Source organism: Camelina sativa, chromosome 14 (assembly GCF_000633955.1).
Source record: "Camelina sativa cultivar DH55 chromosome 14, Cs, whole genome shotgun sequence".
Lineage (NCBI taxonomy): Eukaryota > Viridiplantae > Streptophyta > Magnoliopsida > Brassicales > Brassicaceae > Camelina > Camelina sativa.
The window spans coordinates 10,746,386-10,763,825 of NC_025698.1; the positions used below are offsets into that span (position 1 = coordinate 10,746,386).

Consider the following 17,440-nt stretch of genomic DNA (forward strand, 5'->3'; position numbering starts at 1 on the left):
TTTTTTTTGTTTTTGTGTGTGTGTGGTAACTATGAGTTGTTGGCATGGGATCTAAGATTTCCGAAAGATAAAACCGTAAAGCAATGATTTTTAAGTACACTATACAATATAAATCCTCTATAAACTTATAAATTACATCATTTGAATTCCTATGTATGTAAAAAAAATCAGATACAAAATGAGTGACAACATGCATATTTGTTTCAAGAAAAAAGATAATTAATTATTACTTGAGAAAAGTAGACACATGTACAAGATGTGGATAATATATATATATATATGTGTGGAAAATTAATTAACAAACAATGAGAGCTTTTGTGATTATAGATTAGGGGCATTTAGCAAAATATTTGCAATACAGACTTTGACCCGGGTTAACGTAATTTTCGTGACCCAATAGTTGTTCATTGCAAAGTTTTTTGCAAGCATCCTGGCACATGGCAGGAGTAGCGTTTTTGATCACCTCTTTAACACATTGTTTTGAGACACAATGTTTGATACACATATCCGCATTTGAGATTTGTGCCGAAAACATCATCGTCAGCAAAGCCGTAATGATCAGAACACTGCATGTTTTCTTCAAACTTTGAGCCTCCATAATAACAACGTATACAAAATTAAAATGTATTGATATTGATTACAATTATGATAAAACAATATGATTTAGCTAGGTTTTGTCTAGATGATTTATATAGTGAAGGTAATGTTGTCTAATTGTAGAAAATTGGGTTGTTTTCTTGTTTTTGTTTGAATTGAAGGTTTAATTCGTTTCTTGTTTTCTATCTTTAGAGGTGGTTCTTCATCTCTGTGATCTACACAGTAGTGTTTTTGGTCATCCTTTGTTGTATTAAGCCAAAAAATCAGAGAACGACTAAACCGTAGTGGAATTAAAAAACTACCGTCAAATTAACTACAACGATTTCGGTTCAGTTAGTTCCGGTTAACAAAATTAATTCTACCCGATTAAGTCACTCCATGGCCTAACCCGACCCGACTCATCGATTAAGTCACAAGAAGCTTGACTTTATTTTTCCCCATTTCTCTCTGAGTAGAAGAAATCGAGAAAGGTACTTCGCTAATTCTTCGTTTCTCGTATGGGAATGATCGCTTCTATGAATTAGGATTGGTCTTTTTTCATTATGTAATTGATTTTGTTGTCGCTGTGTTCGCGTTATGTGACTGTGTGTTGTTCTTATTTTTTTATCCCCAGAATTTGATGTTCTTTGGTGCTGATTCTTAATTGAGAAAACTTGCTTGCTTCACTACTTTATTATACGAACTTAGATCTTAAACAAGCCAATTTTGAGCTATGAATTCGAGAAAGTTTGAAAATTTGCTTAATGATTCTCGCATTTCCTAGTTATTTATTTTTCCTTATTGTGCTTGTCTTCTCAGTGCTGCTTGTTGTCGAATTCGTTCTTCAAAGAGATTGATCCAATGGTTGTGTTTTATAATGTGCTCAAGATAGCTTTTGTATTTGCCTCTCTTGGTTTCATGGAGATGAATCTGCATACTTTGTAGCTCACTAGTCTTTTAAGTCTGTTGTTCCCAAGATTTATAGCTTTTTTCTTGCTCCATATGAAAATATAGCCTGTTTACATTTCATTGCTGAGGAGTACTTCATTTCCATTTGAGTTTCTGTTGTCTGGTGGAAATACTTTGACTGGGCATTGCTTCTTTTTCAGTGACTGATCAAAAGATGGGAAGTCAGGAGAATGTGAAACACCTCGAGGAATGCACTGTTTCTAAGTCAGTTTCTTATTTCACGTTTTACATCAATAATGTTTGATTGTTTTGCTAGTCATTAGACAGAGAAAGGAACATATTTCTAGTGGTACTGGGAATCATAGTTTTGTCATTGAGTCAATCAGTTTTTGTAGCCAACTCTTAGTCTGTCGTTTTCACTTGTCCATACCATCATGCTTAACCACTAGTTGCTTTGATTTGGAACATGGAGTAACCTTAGCATCCAACTTAGTATTAGTGTATCTTATGGTGTTTAACAGTGTGGTTGTTGTTCTTCAAGATGAAACATTCTAAAGCGTTGAAAAGTTCTTTATTTCTGGTGGTGTATAAAGTGTTTGTTTCTTAACCGTGATCTAGGAATCATATTTTGTCATTGAGTCATCAGTAGCCCACTCTTAGTCGTTTCCACTTGGTCATACCATCATGCTTAACAACTACACTGCTTTCATTTGATCAAAGAAGTAACTTTAGCATCCAACATTGGTACCTAGTATCTTTTAATGTAAAAAACACTGTGGTTGTTGCTCTTCAAGTTGAAACATCGTAAACTGTAAAAGTTTCGGTTTTTTTTGTGTGGGTGCAGTGCACTAGGGACATGGGTATTCTCAGTCCTAGGAGCATTGGTTGCAATCCCAGTTGGCATCAAACGCAAGTCTCTAGGTCCACTCGTCTTCTTTGGCACAACTGGAACAATGCTTGACATCATCATTGGTGTGAGTCAATGCGAGAGAGAACACGCAGAACATCAAATGAAGTTACTCCAAGACTCTCAAGATGCCACAACAATCACCAACACAGAGACTGAGGATACTTCTTCCATGTCCTAATCTTCTTGCATTAGTTTCAATAAGAGTACTATGATGTAATTTTGCGCTGGGATTTTTACGAGGGAGTGATTCAGGCCGGCTCGAGAAGGGTAGGGCTCGCAGCTTCGCCGGAAGCGACGATGTCCCTATCTCTCTCTGTCACATCCTATCCCGTTCAGAATCTTTGGGATCGATGCCAATTACAAGTAACACTTGTTTCAAGATATTGTGATTATTCCATGTGCTTTGAGCAAAACAAAGACGCAAGCTTTTGATGATTTCGCAGCCTAAAACTAAGACATTATAACCCCAACTGAAACTGTTATGATCATCTGAAACGGAAAGATGATTTGAAACAATACGATATACATCTAAAACTGTTACGATCATCTATATTATGAATGAATCAAATCTTGAACTCCAATATTAAATGGTATACAAAAAAGGCATGTTCAAAGTTCAAACCTTTAGCAACAAGAAACCATGCTTAGAGAAAAGAAACGAAAAAAGAAAACCATCTATCCCACTAAAGGAAGATTCTGGCGAACTCATCAAACTCATCCGACGACGAACCATCGGAGATAAGCCGAGAAACAGAGCGAGAGCACTAGGCAAATAGAACCAATCATCAGTTTCATGTCCGACTCTTCTCGTAGCCTCCGCATCGCCACCGGCGCAAACGTGACACTGAGCATGGCTATAGCGATTCTGATACTCGCAAACGTAAAACACATATCGGCTAACTTGTTGAGCTCTGACGCGCAGTAGAACGCGACGTGTCCGTTCTTGGTCGTCTCCGTCGGATCTGAAACGTCAAAATCAGAAGCACGTTTGCAGATTCCGGTGAGAATGGCGAGCGAAACCGCTATGAAGAAGCGATCGTTAACTCGACTAGTCTCTTCTCTTATCTCACGAGCTCCATCTTCATCGTCCATTGCACTTTTTTTGGAATCTTGCAGGAAAAAAGAAAAAAATGAAGACTTTGAAACGATGATTGATTAACAAAAAAAAAATGTGAGAAAGGTTTTGGAGTTTGTTAAAGAGGGAAGGAGAGGAAGAGGGGTTTATATAACTTAACCATCGTTAAATTTTTAACCATGTACAATGGTACTTAATTGTAACTAATTTAACCATGGTTTACTATAGTAACCGTACGTGCTGTGGGATGACTCATGCAACATAACATAATGATATGGAATTAACGAAGGGGTCTGACTTCTTTGGTTACAAAATTTCGATAACTTGGTAACACAAATGTGGTTGGTTCAATTTAGGAAATATCTATAATATGGTTACACAACTTGTTACTCCCATGCCAGTAAGTCGATTCATTTTTTTTCTTTTTAATAGCAAATCATGTTCAAAGCAACATGGAAACAATAATGATCAAAACACAAAACCCATAGAAGAAGTATAGTAGTAGACGTAGTACTAAGCGCAAACAAACGAGCGAAGGAAGAGAGAGATCATCATGAAGGTAAAACCCAATGAAAACAGAATATTGGATTCAACATGCCTCTGACTTCGCATCGGTATCCATGGTGCCAACACCAACCACGGCAACGAGATAAATATATACGAAATCTCGAGGATAAAAGAGTTATGAGCCATCCTATTCAACTTCGACGCCCAGTAGAACGCCGCGTCTCCGTTGTTCTCCGTTTCCTGATTCGGATATGAACCTTCGAAACCCGCTGCGCGTTTGCATACTCCGTTTATTAGAACGAGCGCCACCGCTACGAATAAACGAACGCTTAAGCTACGAATATCTTCACGACGTCTCACACGTTGCTATTCCCGTTGTATCTCCACTGCTCCGTCTTCCATTGTCATCGGAATCTCGCCGGGAAACGATATTGGAGATTTGGGACGAAGATTGAGAGAGAAGAAAAATAAAAATCAGAATCGGGAAAAGTAGAAATTATCTATCTATGAGTGTTTTGGAGTTTGTAACTAAAAGATGGGTTTATGTAAAACCTAACCATGGTTAATATTTAATTTAACAAACGAAAGTTGAAGCAGTAGTCTCATCCTATGACACGTGGAACTATGATTCATCGGATGGCTTATAATACGCTACAATTACTTTTGTCCTCCTCTAAATTAGGATGGCGTTACTAAAGTTATGGATAATTCAACTTAATAATATATATATATATATATATATATATATATGTGTTATGTTTCAGCAACCTAAAACTAAAAGTGTTAAATTTCCATATCCTTAAACCGACTTGACTTACGTTTTCCCTTTTATTTTTTGTTTGCTGCGATTCCTAGTTCGTGTGTATATTATATGAAGGCCTCGGAGGTCCTCCTCTGAATTTGATCAAATTAGAGAGAGAACGAGAAGAAGACAATGTTGTTGAAAAGACATTGCTCGAGTGATCAAAACCAAACAGTAAAACGACATCGTCGCTCCAGTGAGGCATTAATGCTGCTACCACTCCATGTTGTAGAGCTCATCCTCGAGAGGCTTCCTGTGAAATCTCTCCTAAGATTCAAGTCTGTGTCCAACAAGTGGAAATCGACAATCGAGTCCCAGTATTTCCAAGACCAACAGTTTCTCCGTCGTAAGAAATCACGAAGTCCAGATGTCCTTCAATAGACTACATTAATTAAGGCCTATTCTTAAATAGCTACGATTTAAAAACTGTTACGTTCGATAAACATGGCGTGATAAATCTTGTTAATACGATAGTATCAATTAATATTCGGCAAACCTCTAATCAAGATAAATTACGAGCAGTTATGGCGTGATATGGGAATCAGTTTTGTCATTGTGTCATCAGTTATGTAGTCCACTCTTAGTCAGTCATTTTCACTTGTCCATACCATCATGGTTAGCATCCAACACTAGTATTCGTATAATCGTATCTAGTATCTTTATGGTGTTAAACAGTTTGGTTGTTGTTGTTCTTGAAATTGAAACATTCTAAATTATTGAAAAAGTTCAATTCTTCATAGTTCTTTCACTGAGTCATGAGTCATAGCCTACTCTTAGTCGTTTTCACTTGGTCATACCATCATGCTTAACCACTACACTGCTTTGATTTTCACTTGGCAGATGAGCTAGTATATGTGAAGAGTACCTGTACTACATCATGATGCCATTTACAAGTTACACTTGTTTCAAGATATTGTGATTTATCCATGTGTTTTGAGCAAACAAAGAAGCAAGCTTTAGATGATTTCTCAAACTAAAACTAAGAACCCTATAGCTGGAAAGATAGATGTATTTGATTTCGAAAGCTTGTGGCTCTTTTACTGCCTCCTGACGGAAATTGCAACACATGAAGTAGTACGATATACATTTGATGAAACTGTGAAATTTTTATATGATCAATGGACCAATCTTGAACTTTACTCCAATATCAAATGGTATTCAAAACTCATGTTCGAAGAAACAAAGTTTCAACCTTTATATATATATCCATCATGTTCAAACTAAAGAAGACACAAGGAAAAAGAAAAAGCAGAATGAAAGGTTTAATAACGATCACTAAAACGGCACCGTTCCAAATCGAAAACAGAGGAAGGAAGGATTCAGGCGAACTCAAACTCATCCAACGATGAACCATCGGAGATAACCGGAGAAACAGAGCGAGAGCATTAGGCAAATAGAACCCATCATCAGTCTCATGTCTGACTCTTGTCGTAGTCTTCGCATCACCACCGGCGCAAACGTGAGTCCGAGCATGGATAAACCGATTCTGACTATCACAAACGTAAAACACATTCCGGCTACCTTGTTGAGCTCTGACGCGCAGTAAAACGCCACGTGGTCGTTCTTCGTCGTCACCGTTGGATCTGACACGTCGAAATCAGAAGCTCGTTTGCAGATTCCGGTGAAAATGACGAGCGAGACCGCTGTGAAGAAACGATCGTTAACTCGACGAGTCTCTTCTCTTCTCTCACGACCTCCATCATCATCAACCTCCATTGCGATCAAAAATCTTGCAAAAGCTTTTGAAACGATGAGAAAAAAACAAAAACAAAAATCAGAATCGGGAAAAAGTGTGTCCGATGGGTTTTGGAGTTTGTTAAAGAGAGGGAAAGAGGGGTTTATCTAACCTAACCATAGTTAAATTTTTAACCATGAACCATGGTTTATTTTTAACCGTACGTTTTCTAACCATGGTTTGTGTTTTAATCACCGTACGTGCTGAACAAGTTTCAATGCGAGAGAGAGGTGATGATGACTCATGATATGGACTTTACGAATATTTGGTTACTGTAAAACTATGTTTTCTTGAAATACCACTGGTTACGTAACCCAAAATAAAAAATACTACTGGTTATAAAAATTTCGATGATTTGGTTACACATATTTGGTTCCTAAAAATTTTGTTCAGCTTGGGTCAATAAATATATATCATTAATAACCATACGACTATCACTATCATTTATATTGTTACTTAAATCTAAAAATAGTAACTAGTCTGATAAACGAAAGTTAAAGCAGGTTGCCTCATCTAACGACACGTGAAACGATGTATTGATCGGATGGCTCATAATAAATACGGATAACTTTGTCGTCTTGATCAAACTTGTTACTCCGATGTCAATTCAATTTTTTAAAGCAAATCATGATCATACTAACATGGAATCAAGTCATACTAACATCGAATCAAGAAACAGCAATGTTCAAAAACACAAACCCCAAAGAGAAAAGTGTGTCAGATTCTAGCGACATGAAAGATGAAGTAGTCATCACACAAACCAGCGAAGGTAAGCGGAGAAACAGAGCGAGACCAACAAGCAGATGAAACCCACAACGAGCTGGACATCGCAGTCTCGTCTAAGACTTCGCATCCGTCGTGCCATCACCACCGTCACGAAAACGATCTGGATTATCACAATCATACAAGAAATCTCCGCCATCCTGCTAAACTTCTTAGCCCAGTATAACGCCACGTGGTCTCCGTTCTCCGTTCCCGAACCGTCGAGACCAGTCACTCGTTTGCAGACTCCGGCGGATAGATTGAGCGAGACAGCGACGAAGAAACGTACGGACAACCTACGAAGCTCTTCACGTCTCTCACGTAGCTCTTCTTCACGTCTCTGATCAACAACTCCTCCATCACCATCCATTTGCGATCTGAATCTTGCGAGCAGAGCAGAGACTACTAAGAAGAAAGATTGTGAAAAGCAAAAGTTTTGTTTTGGAGTTTGTTAAATGAGAGGTATAATAAAGAGATGGGGTTTATATAACCTAACCATGGTTAACGTTTTAACTATTGACTATGGTTTATAATTTACTGTGCGTTTGGCGTGAGTGGTGACCTGGCAAAGACCTGACGTCTTTCTTTGGTCAAAGCTTAAAATTGGGTTTGAACCTTTGGGTAAAAAACCTATATGCGATAAAAAGTTACCTGACAAAATTTTACCGAAAGGTTTGAACTTTGAACTTCCCCTAATTTACCCAATGGTACGTTAAAACAGCTGCCTCATCTTATAACACGTGCAACGTTGATTAATCGGATGGCTTATCTTACGTACGTTGCAGTTACTTTTTTTTGTCTTATTCTAAAATTGCGTAAGATTTATCTGATGGCCTTTTTCTTGAATCGATTAGGAGCTAATACGATTTAAACCTATTGTTACGAGCATTAATAGTAAGCAAAACGTTCAATCAAGAAACCATAATTGATAATTGTTCAACATCACAAAGCAAATAACACAATGAAAAAAAGCAGATAGAGATAAGATTGCACGTAAGCAACGGCGATGGTTTTACGTACTAAACGACACAGTTACTACAGTAGGGGAAAAAAAGAGATCCCGATGACGTGGAAAGGTGGAAGAGGAAGAACGCAGAGTCAGGAATGACTTAACACTCACCGGACGACTGGTGAATTAACAAGCGAAGAAAAGGAGCGAGGTGGCTATCAAACAAACAACACCCAACAGGAGCTGCGCGTCGCACTCTACTCGTATCTTCTTCATGCTTTCAAGCACCTGCGGAGCACAGAGGATTCTGTAAACCACAAACGTGAAAGACAGATGCGCCCACAGGTTGAACTCTAACGCCCAGGAATACGTCGTCGGGTTTGGACCTGGACGAGCTACTTGTTTGCATACTCCTGTCAAAAGGTCAAGCAACCCCGCGACGACGAAACGACTGGCCATCCGAAGAACCTCTTCACGTTCCTCATCACGAGTCGCTTCACGTGTCTCATTAACAACTCCTCCTCCATTCATCGCGATCGAGATCTTGCAGGAAGAATCAAGATTTGAGACGAAGATATTGTGTTGAAGGGGTTTTGGAGTTTTTGTTTTCTTTTTGACGTCCAGTTTTGGAGTTTTATAAGAATAAAGTGTTTATGAAAATCTAACCATGGTTAAACTTTAACCGTGAACCGTGGTTATAAATAACCGTACATTTTCAAACTGGCGTGAGTGGTGATGTGATGACCTGGATCTCTTTTGGTAACAGTGAATTGGTTTTATGAAATATCGGTTAGGCAAGTACACACAATTTTCACTCGTGTGTAATTGCACTTTTGTTTTTACAGATTTGAGGTCACAGTGAATTGGTTTTATGATACGGTTCGTGTCTGCTTGGGTCAATTCGTTACCATTTGGAGAAAATATCGACATGGTTTAGTAATATTTGTATCATTTGATATAAGAAACTGTATATCGTACTTGTAAGTAGCACTTTTGTTTTTACAGATTCTTAAATCACTTTTATTAATTTTTTGTGAGGGTCAGTGGGCTTCTGAAATTCCCATAATCCCTTTCATCTCATGACATGTGATACGATAGTTTTTTTATCGGATGGCTTATAATAAGCCACGATTACTTTTGTCTTGATCCTCCATTTAGCATTTACTTAATTTCATCTATATTTTTATTTTACTATCAGTTTGCCATCAATCTACACATTTCCACCAAGTTGGTTGATTAACTCTTTGTACAACATTTCAACTATATAATATAAAGTTCAGGTGTTTTAAAAAAAAATAAAAAATCTACACAATAATGCATGTTATTTACAGTCGACCTTTATTTTTTATTTTGACATCATTCACAGTCGACTCAACTAACGTTTTAGCTACAACATGTGTAGTTATACTTAGATATACAATATGCAAGCTAGCTTTTAATTGATAGTTTGCTACCCTGTAAAATAAGATATGTGAATTTATTTCATTTTTCTCAATCTTTTGCTAAATGACATTATTTACGGATCAAGTTATTAACTAAACATATATATATCATCGCTGGATGAGGCAACGCTAACATTCATAATACAATATGAGGAAAGCACATCACAAACACAAACGATCGAATAGAAAATACAGATATATATATATATATATATATATATATATATATGACTTTTTATATAAATTATTGATTCACAATCTCATCCAACGATGATATCCACCTTGAACACAATAGGAGATAACATTGAGAGACAGAGAGTTAGCAGAAGCAACAGTACTTCAATGAGAGAAGTAGCAGAAAGCAACCAAGACGGCCACAAGTTAACAAACATCGCGCACTTGCCCGAAATCAACATGCAGAACATTGCAACCATCACTAGCGCGAAGGAGACAAAATTTTACCAAAAGGTTTGAACTTCCCCTAATTTACCCAATGGTAAGTTAAAACAGCTGCCTCATCTTGTAACACGTGGAACGTTGATTAATCGGATGGCTTATAATATATACGTTGCAGTTACTTTTTTGTCGGACGGGGCTTACTAATGAAGAAGCTTTTGATGCCTCTTTCTTGAATCAATTATGAGCTAATACGATTTAAACCTACTATTACGACCATTAATATTAAGCAAAACGTGCAATCAAGAAACCATTATTGTTCAACAACATGTACAAAGCAAAGAACACAACGAATAAAAGCAGATAGAGATCACACGTAAGCATCGGCGATGCGATGGTCTCACTCACTAAACGACACAGTTACATAGGGAAAAAAAAAGAGAATCCGATGACGTGGAAGGGTTTGCATACTCCTGTCCAAAGCTCAAGCAACCCCGCGACGACGAAACGACCGGCCATCCGACGAACCTCTTCACGTTCCTCATCACGAGTCGCTTCATGTGTCTCATTAACAACACCTCCTCCATTCATGGCGGTCGAGATCTTGCAGGAAGAATCAAGATTTGAGACGAAGATATTGTGATGAAGGGGTTTTGGAGTTTTTGTTTTCTTTTTGACGTCCAGTTTTGGAGTTTTATAAGCATAAAGTGTTTATGTAAATCTAACCATGGTTAAAAGTTTAACCGTGAACCGTGGTTTATAATAACCGTACATTTTCTAACGGGCGTGAGTGGTGATGACCTGGACCTCTTTTGGTCACAGTAAAATGGATTTTATGAAATACCGGTTAGGCAATTCCTTGTTGATGAACCGAAAATTCGATACTTGCTTGGGTAAAATAATTTATCATCTCTGCGTTACCATTTGGAAAAAATATTGAGATGGTTTAGTAATATTCGAATCATTTGATATAAGAACTATATATATTCACTAATCAAAACTACATTTTATATAAGTGATTTTAGAATAAAACTTTGTTTTTTACTGATTTTAAAATCAACTAAAATAATACCCGCGCTACGCCGCGGGATTGTTTTTGGTATTGTTTGTATTTTAATATTTTTTAAGATAATTTTTGTATGTTGTTTATAATAAAAAAATTATTGCGTGTGTTGATTGATTATCATTGACTTTTTTACCTTAAGAAACATGATTGGTGAACATTAAACGAAAAGCTAATAATTAAATATTAAAAACTCTAGATTCCACAAGCATACCATATAATTTCATAATGAAATTCTCTGAAACAAATGTGCCTCAAACCAAAATCAAAAATACATCAATAGACATCTTTCGCATATTCGAAATCACATCATAGTTATGCTTTATGTAACATCAAAACTACGAGTAAAAAAAAATGAAGAAAAGTGTTACACCTATCGGTTCATAGTTTCAATCTCTTCATCAAAGAAACATCTTCATTATTCTTGCTCCATCGTGAAGCTTTTCGAACAAAAATACAAGTATTCTTTATTCTTGTGGTCTTTTAGTCTGCATTTTAATATTTGTAAAACTCTAACATCTCTTCTTCCAAAGGATGAATCTTGCTTACAATCACAGGTTAATGCAACAGTCTCCAAAATCAACACTCTCAAGTCTTATTGTTCCGGAAACTATCTTATGGTCCTCAGTGCAGAGCCCACACACCCTGTGTCTTCACCATAAACCATAAACAGATTCTCCATCCTTTTGCTCAACTTCTAGCAGCTGCTCGATCGTTGTATTAACAGTCATATACTTGGGTGGTTCATACTGTTTCTTCCGTCCTCTGCAAATAGATTCAAAGGTGGGCTCTTTCACTCCAATATATAGCAAACAGAGAGTGTGCAGTCCAAGAGAGCGGTCCTTCTCGATCTTACTCCAAGTCTCAGTGAAGAACGAGACTGAAACAGTCTCTCCATAATGAACGAGATTGTGCAGTACCTCTACATTTTTGTGTCTTAGCTAGAACAACAAGATCACTATAAGTTGTAGCCCTGCAAATTCTATATCCAGCAAAAAAACAAAAACCACATCAAACATAAATCCCAAAATAACTGCATAGTAGCATCCCACTAACTACAGTAGCTATAAAATTGAATACCAAGACATTGATAATACTCAAATTTTGAACTTGAAAAGGATCGCCAACAATGAAAAAAACATATCACACTATCAATGGCTTCTTCAATCATATCACCAACACATACTTCTTCAATATCATTATTTTTTACTTACGTCTTAGCTTTCTCATCACAGCTCATTAAACCTATGAACAATAATTTTCGATTCTTAAAAATTTCCAAATAGACCACATGTAAATGCAGAAATTTAAGCAGCCCCTCCTTATAAAAGCTAATGAGCACAAATCACTGTTAAAAAATAACCATACTTAGAATATACAACAAAAACAAACAAAAATTCATCTGAAGAAAATGAGTAAATATGTTGACCACAACTTTGATAATCCTCATAAACTCTGATCCAGATTGACGACATAGTTGGAAAAAGAAAATGATAAACCGACTTACGAAGATGTGGTCCTAACCGCCTCCCAAAACAATATGGAGCAAAAAAGACATTAAACGTATGAATTAAGATTAAATTTTAAATTTGATTATTTTATGTTGCCATTGGGCTCAAATCTGTACATATATAAAAATTAAGCACCGACAATGTGAATTAACAAAAGCATTAGACTACCATATGAATATATGAAAATAATCAAAGGCCAACCATAAGAAAACAATCGGAAGATCAAATGCAAAAAACCAGATATGCATAAGAGAGAGATCTACTATGCAGTTAACAAAAAGAATGTGGAAGCTAAATAAGTGAAATTTACATATCAAAAACAAATGAGCAACACAGCCATTGACAATTATAGAAGAATTTGGTGTGTGTTACCAGATAAGGCTTGAGAATTTGTTCCAAAGTTTAAAACTTTATTCTCTGCAAAATCAACCACAAAGAAACAGAGAAAAAAACATCAATAAACAGAGAGATAATATATCATATTGGTAAAGTTAGAACAGAAGTGAAGCCGCCAAACTTAAGAAGAAGAAACTAATCACCATAAAAGAGAAAACGAATCTCGGGTTTGAGGTCACAGTGAACCACGCCTTGAAGATGAAAATAAGCTACTACACTAAAAACCACGCCTTTTAGCATCTTCTTCTGAGTATTTGCCTCCCCTGATATGAACGAAGAAAACTCAAACCACTCAAAGCACAATACAATAACGACGTGATAGAATCATGTATGATGTATCAGCTACCTTTGACGTATTTCTCCAAGAGTTCACCGCCTTGGCATAGCCTAACCAGAAAGAAAATAGATTAACTACTTTCATCTCAATCATTCAATTGAAAATGATAAGGAGCCATAGAAAGCAAAAGTCAAATCTGAATAGGGGTAAGTGATAAGGAGATTTTGAAACTGGCTCCAAACAAAACTAAAGCAACATGTTATGGTAATTGATTTACCCATCAAGATCCTATCTCTCGTCTGCAAATATTCGAATTAAACCCCACAATTATCCCAGATTCAACAAAACACCAAAGATCAAGAAAACAATCAAAATTCATACCATTTCAAAAAGATTAAGATCGGTCTAATCCTCTGAAGCAAGTTTACTCCTTTAATTTCAACCAAAATTTCATACCACTCCTTGCTCAAAATAAAGATTCCAAGAACATCAAATTCGAAAACAAGTTGTGAAACACAGATCATTGAGCTAAGGTTTCTCAAAATCAATGGAGAAACCAAATGTGAAACACAAATCAGTCGAATTCATAAGACAATCTAGAGCTCAATCGGAGGTCTATGAGATTAATTTTTCTGAAATATCTCGATTCCGTGCGTCTTGAACCCTAGAATAAGTAGGGTTGAAGAACACATAATCGAAATAGGGAAGCTGTAGACAAAAACACCCAAAATAGAAAAAACCATAATCTCGATTGCCCAAAAAAAAAAACCAGGAAAGATCTCAAAAACGAAGTCATTCAATTAGATACATAAACAAAGCGGAAAGAGAGGAGGATGTAGATTTAAAGTACCGTAGAGAACTCTCCGGTAAGTCTTCGATGTTGGTGTTGACTGCAAAGCTTCGTCACTGAAACACCGGCGGTGAATAAGTGTTGAGTCGGGGGTGAGTGAGGGACGGAGCGTATGAGAGCCAAATACTATTTTGGATAAACTCTTAAAGAGATAGCTTTGTAGAATCGGATAATATTAGGACGATCGATTATGCTAAGGATCAAAATCTCTTTAAGAAGAGAAGATTGCTAAAATCGATCGACAGAGAGAAGAAAGAAGAGGAAATCGTTTGATGAAAAGAAGAAAAGAAGAAATAGATGGGTTGTTATAATTGTATTGGTTCTTAATTTTAACTGATGTGTCAACACCAGCTTCAATGTTGAAGCTGAGGTGTCAAGGTCTGGAGAGAAATACTTTTATTTTTATTTAATAAATTGTGAGGTCAATTTTTTTTTGTTTAAAGGCTATTCAATATTATAAATAATTATTCAATGGGCTATTTTCGGATTAGGCCAATTACAATCCTCTTAGGACTTAAACCACATACATCAAACCAAGTAAAACCGTAATCAAAATTGACCCGAGTTTATTTAATAATGAACCGGAATCAAATCGGTCACTTAGTAACCCTAATCCCCCAACTGAAGAACTCAGTTGAAGCCGCCGTCCATAATATTGCGGATGCTCATCAGAACATGATCTCCGGTGAGCCTGGACGACGTGAGTCAAACGGAGATGGTGATCCAAGATCCGTTGCCATCCCGCTACCGTAGAGCAGCTTTAAGGAAGAAGAAGAGATCCGAGCTACGATTGTCGAAGAGATTCAGGCTCATATGTGAGAGAGAAAGGCGGTAGGGAGTAGATCTGAGAATCTTCGACGGTGGCTTAGCTCTTCCTAGCCATAGACGACCTCCCCCATCGAACAACAGCCCTGAGAAGCCTCCAGAATCTCTAGTCTTTGGATCTAACCACCTTCCTCTCTCGATCCTTGCCGTGAATCTCCCTCCTCTACTCCACGTCGCATCGCCGCCAATAGAGCTCTTACCGTCGGTGTGTCGAGGAAACTTCTCCCTTTCACTGCTCCCTTGATTTTGATCAGGAAGCTTCACTTTGTTGATGCAGCAGTTTATGGATGAAGCACCATGAGCCTTGGAGCTCTCTTCGTCGCCGAAATCAACGGAGAACCCCCACCGACGGTGCAAAAGTTTGTGATTAGAAGAAGAAAAACTTTGGAAGAGAAAATCGCCCTGAGTAAAATCCAAGAGAAATCGCCCTGAGTGAGATCCACGCGCATGCGATTCTCTCTCAACTTTTTTTTTGTTTTTCTTTTAGTGAGGTCAATTGGCATTCTGAAATTCTAATAAACCCTTTTACCAAACAAAATTGCCTCATCTCATGACACGTGATACAATAGATTTTTATCGGATGGCTTATAATTAATGTCGTTCGCAGTCAAGTCCACTATATATTATATCGTTTTAGCGACCAATCTAAGCTACAACATGTGTAGTTAGTTTGATATGTGATCTTTTTTTTTAAATTTCTCAATCTTTTGCTACATGAAATTATTTAAGGATCAAGTTATAAACTAAAAACATATAATATATATATATATATATATATATATATTGTCGGATGAGAGTATAAGACAACGCTAACATTATACAATAAAGCAAATCACATCACAAAACTAAATATGTTGAACTTTAGTTTATACACAATCTCATATCAACCAAGATGCGTAATTCTTCAAAAGCAAAAAAGAGCTAATAACACGAAGTAATTAAGTAAAGGAAAACAACATTAATTAAAAAAAAAAAAATAAGTAAAGGAAAACAACATTAATTAAAAAAAAAATTAAGTAAAGGAAAACAACATTAATTAAAAGTGAAATAAAATTAGAAATAATTAGGATATATATTCGCAAATTACAATTAGGTTAGGTCTCTGAAAGTACTGTCTATTGCCTCTATTATATACTCCTTCTGTTTCAAAATATAAGATGTTTTAGAGAATTTTTTTGTTTCATAATATAAGATGTTTTTAAGTTTTTATGCAACTTTTAGATTAGTTTAGTATTTTATATTATGCAATATTGTTTTTGATTGGTTTAACTTGTTAAAAGTAAAAACTTCTTAATTTGCGTGCTTTTGTTAAAACATTCTATATTTTGAAATGAAAGGAGTATAAGAGAAAGAAAAGAAAACCTTAAAAGCTTTCGCAATGGAAGTGCAATTAACCTTTCGCAGCGAAATCGACCTCAAACCTAAATCCGAAGATGCTGGGACACTCAAGATTTGCGTAAGTCTGTCGGGCACATCACTAGATCGTGAAAATCTATATCTCTCGTACGATGACTTCGAAAGCGTTGAATCCACCTTCCCTAATGACTTGAAAGAACTGAATGAATGGTTGTTCTTAGCAGGGCTCACCCACCAAGATGTTGACATTGCTAACCGTAAGCTCACTGAACGTATCTATCATAATTTGATTTCCATAGTAGACTTTCCAGTTTCTGCTACGTTAGTGTACATGTACTGTAAGGTCATCCATCCTCCTAGGAATGACGAGGCCGTTCAAGCTGAGACCAATAACATCCGGTTAGTTAAACCGGCAAGTAAGCTTTCGGTTGGTCGTTTGGCAAGGAAAATATGTAAGAAGAATAAGAAGAAGACGTCCAACTCTGATGACAACATGTGCTCAATTTTTTTGGAGGGGTTTGAAAAGGGAGAAATAGTCGTGACCTTACCTTGTGGACACGAGTTTGACGATAGTTGCATTGTGAAGTGGTTTAGGATTTATCATGTTTGTCCATTGTGTCGATTCGAGTTGCCATGTAAAGAGATGACTAATTAATAATACTTGAGGTACAAGTTAAAGGGGTAGTGATTGAGATGACTACCTATACGGCTATACCTCAATCTTGGGCTATATCTAGAGGTAGTGTTTTTAATTAAAGCTAATCACTTTGACGACACCTTGAGACTCGCAAACCAGCTTGTGTTTACGCCCTTCAATTTCGTTAGCATAGTGTATTTATCCGAACACTCGAGAAACTAAATTATATTTCTGCATCTCCATTTTTCTCTTTAAACAGAGTGAAAGATCAATGTACGTAACGTTGTGCATACGTATATGAGATTCTCCTGATATGGTATGTTCGTGTCTAATATAAAATCTCTTTTTCAGTTATATATTCATAACTGAAAGAGAACCAAAACAATAACCGGGAATTGAACAACTAGAGAGAAATAACTAAAGGGATTTTTATTGATTCTACCACATTCAGTTAAAACCTTT

The 17,440-nt window shown here is 36.6% G+C and overlaps 6 protein-coding genes and 1 long non-coding RNA gene across 7 annotated transcripts; 2 read left to right on the forward strand and 5 right to left on the reverse strand.

The window, feature by feature from the left end:
* On the forward strand, positions 975–2,830 carry LOC104740889. Its single transcript, XM_010461615.2, has 3 exons — positions 975–1,067; positions 1,686–1,749; positions 2,330–2,830. Exons 2-3 carry the CDS (start codon positions 1,700–1,702, stop codon positions 2,571–2,573), a joined length of 294 nt encoding a protein of 97 aa, XP_010459917.1. The 5' UTR covers positions 975–1,067; positions 1,686–1,699; the 3' UTR covers positions 2,574–2,830.
* On the reverse strand, positions 3,110–3,487 carry LOC104740890. The gene has a single exon (XM_010461616.1). It carries the CDS (start codon positions 3,485–3,487, stop codon positions 3,110–3,112), a length of 378 nt encoding a protein of 125 aa, XP_010459918.1.
* On the reverse strand, positions 5,995–6,536 carry LOC104743451. The gene has a single exon (XM_019235971.1). The coding sequence runs from the start codon at positions 6,493–6,495 to the stop codon at positions 6,115–6,117; it is 381 nt and encodes a 126-aa protein (XP_019091516.1). The 5' UTR covers positions 6,496–6,536; the 3' UTR covers positions 5,995–6,114.
* LOC104740891 lies at positions 7,149–7,709 on the reverse strand. Its single transcript, XM_010461617.1, has one exon. It carries the CDS (start codon positions 7,644–7,646, stop codon positions 7,266–7,268), a length of 381 nt encoding a protein of 126 aa, XP_010459919.1. The 5' UTR covers positions 7,647–7,709; the 3' UTR covers positions 7,149–7,265.
* On the reverse strand, positions 8,234–8,816 carry LOC104740892. Its single transcript, XM_010461618.1, has one exon. It carries the CDS (start codon positions 8,754–8,756, stop codon positions 8,412–8,414), a length of 345 nt encoding a protein of 114 aa, XP_010459920.1. The 5' UTR covers positions 8,757–8,816; the 3' UTR covers positions 8,234–8,411.
* Positions 11,384–14,449, reverse strand: LOC104740893. The gene is made up of 5 exons (XR_760227.2): positions 14,161–14,449; positions 13,380–13,420; positions 13,177–13,296; positions 13,010–13,054; positions 11,384–12,108 (listed from the first exon to the last, which is right to left on the reverse strand). It is a non-coding gene; the product is annotated as an uncharacterized LOC104740893 (long non-coding RNA).
* Positions 16,364–16,996, forward strand: LOC104743452 (E3 ubiquitin-protein ligase SDIR1). Its single transcript, XM_010464534.1, has one exon. The coding sequence runs from the start codon at positions 16,364–16,366 to the stop codon at positions 16,994–16,996; it is 633 nt and encodes a 210-aa protein (XP_010462836.1).

Bases quoted from the DNA above. Each gene is read 5' to 3' on its own strand.
- LOC104740891 (XM_010461617.1), bottom strand. From the start codon at position 7,646: ATGGATGGTGATGGAGGAGTTGTTGATCAGAGACGTGAAGAAGAGCTA.
- LOC104743451 (XM_019235971.1), bottom strand. From the start codon at position 6,495: ATGGAGGTTGATGATGATGGAGGTCGTGAGAGAAGAGAAGAGACTCGT.
- LOC104740892 (XM_010461618.1), bottom strand. From the start codon at position 8,756: ATGAATGGAGGAGGAGTTGTTAATGAGACACGTGAAGCGACTCGTGAT.
- LOC104740889 (XM_010461615.2), top strand. From the start codon at position 1,700: ATGGGAAGTCAGGAGAATGTGAAACACCTCGAGGAATGCACTGTTTCT. The intron at 1,750-2,329 runs GTCAGTTTCTTA...GTGTGGGTGCAG, and splicing joins GAGGAATGCACTGTTTCTAA to TGCACTAGGGACATGGGTAT.
- LOC104740890 (XM_010461616.1), bottom strand. From the start codon at position 3,487: ATGGACGATGAAGATGGAGCTCGTGAGATAAGAGAAGAGACTAGTCGA.
- LOC104743452 (XM_010464534.1), top strand. From the start codon at position 16,364: ATGGAAGTGCAATTAACCTTTCGCAGCGAAATCGACCTCAAACCTAAA.